This window comes from Laetiporus sulphureus, assembly GCF_001632365.1.
Source record: "Laetiporus sulphureus 93-53 unplaced genomic scaffold LAESUscaffold_355, whole genome shotgun sequence".
NCBI classification, from domain to species: Eukaryota; Fungi; Basidiomycota; class Agaricomycetes; order Polyporales; family Laetiporaceae; genus Laetiporus; species Laetiporus sulphureus.
Window position 1 is genome coordinate 1 of NW_024468860.1, and position 1,416 is coordinate 1,416.

The 1,416-nt window shown below is 48.3% G+C and overlaps 1 protein-coding gene across 1 annotated transcript; it reads right to left on the minus strand.

The window, feature by feature from the left end:
* Window positions 1-228: 228 nt before the first annotated feature.
* On the minus strand, window positions 229-1,263 carry LAESUDRAFT_718697 (uncharacterized protein; the record flags this gene model as incomplete). Its single annotated transcript, XM_040907481.1, has 3 exons — window positions 229-279; window positions 331-932; window positions 1,035-1,263. The coding sequence occupies 3 exons, from the start codon at window positions 1,261-1,263 to the stop codon at window positions 229-231; spliced, it is 882 nt and encodes a 293-aa protein (XP_040757120.1).
* Between the last annotated feature and the right edge of the window lie 153 nt (window positions 1,264-1,416).

A 1,416-nucleotide genomic window follows, 5' to 3' on the forward strand; every position in this document is an offset into this window, starting at 1 on the left:
CCGCATCCCGATGACGGGATTTGAACGTCACTGGGAATTGCCTCTCGTGCGCTTCACTTCGAGATGGAGTTGCATCTCCTGATCGTACCTGAGATTGCTTTGAATTTGTTGACGGATGGGATGAAACGCATCTGAGGATGATGGAAAGCAGTAGTCTTAGATCCTTCCTTGTTGCCAGAGTATTCTGTGTATGAATGGTAAATTAGGCCTTAATACTTAAGCAATGCATCATGAATACCACACCGAAGTGGGCCCAGACCATTCCCGTAATATGGAATCCTAGGTCAGAGCATCAGCATCGTACTTTCAGTAAGCACGAGCGCGACTCACGACTTCTGGTTCACCACCTGACTGCTTGTTATGCTGAGGCGACTCCCTCTGAACTAATGACCGTATAACTCGGTCGATCACTTCCCCCGGGGTAATCATGTCTCTCGTCATTGATGAACTGACATTGTTGGCAAAGTTGTTAGGAGGACCCTCGTTGTCACCATGGTCGGCCTCTTCGAACCAACTAGAAACGTTGCTGGGATTCCAACTGATGCTCTCAATTCCGTCGCTAGTGCGAAGCTGAGTCTCCGTCAGTGGTAACGGTGGATGACCGCTGGTGACCGCTGGGATATACATGGAGATTGGAAAGCCGTTCCAAGATGCTAAATCCGGAGGACGATCATTAGTGAAACAAGGCGTCTGATGATTGACAACCGTGATTTCCGGAGCAGTATCGATATCCATGGGAACACCGGTATTATTGCGTTGATCGTGTTCAAGTGTACCTTCGGTGATCGCCTGCCCAACGTTAGCGTCTGAGCCTCCGAGCAAATGATTGAGTCCTGCTGGTTCCCAACGAAGAGGCCGGTTTCTTGGGTGATTGTATTCGTTCTCAGAACGATAAAGATGCGAAACGGGGGCTGGTCTCATTGTATCTTCCGCTACAATGATTGAATCAAGTCTCTGATCATGCGGGACAGATTTTGGTTGCTCTGCGCGAGAATGAAGATGTCGAGCGGTTCCAACCGACGCTCTCAACATACCTTCACCACGCATCTGCAAGATAGTAGTTTTCTCCAGGAGCAGATCTTGTGATCGAGTCGCAGAATAAAGGAAGGGAGACGGTGAAGAGTTAGACTCGCCAAGCCTTATGTCAGCATTATCGACAGATCTCCAAGGAACATTGCATAGATCGCCCGGAAGAGATTCCTTTCGTCCGAGACCAGATGCAGATGAAGAATTTCGATGTGATATATCAATGACAACGGGCATTGATGAGAAGTGTGGCATGTGATTGGCAGTGGATCGATCCTATATAATCATTTGGCATATAGAAATGATTAGTAGATGGACAATCTGCGCAGAAAGAGACACACCGGTGTGTGAGTATAATCAGTCCGTGACACTGGTGCTTGAACCCCCTCC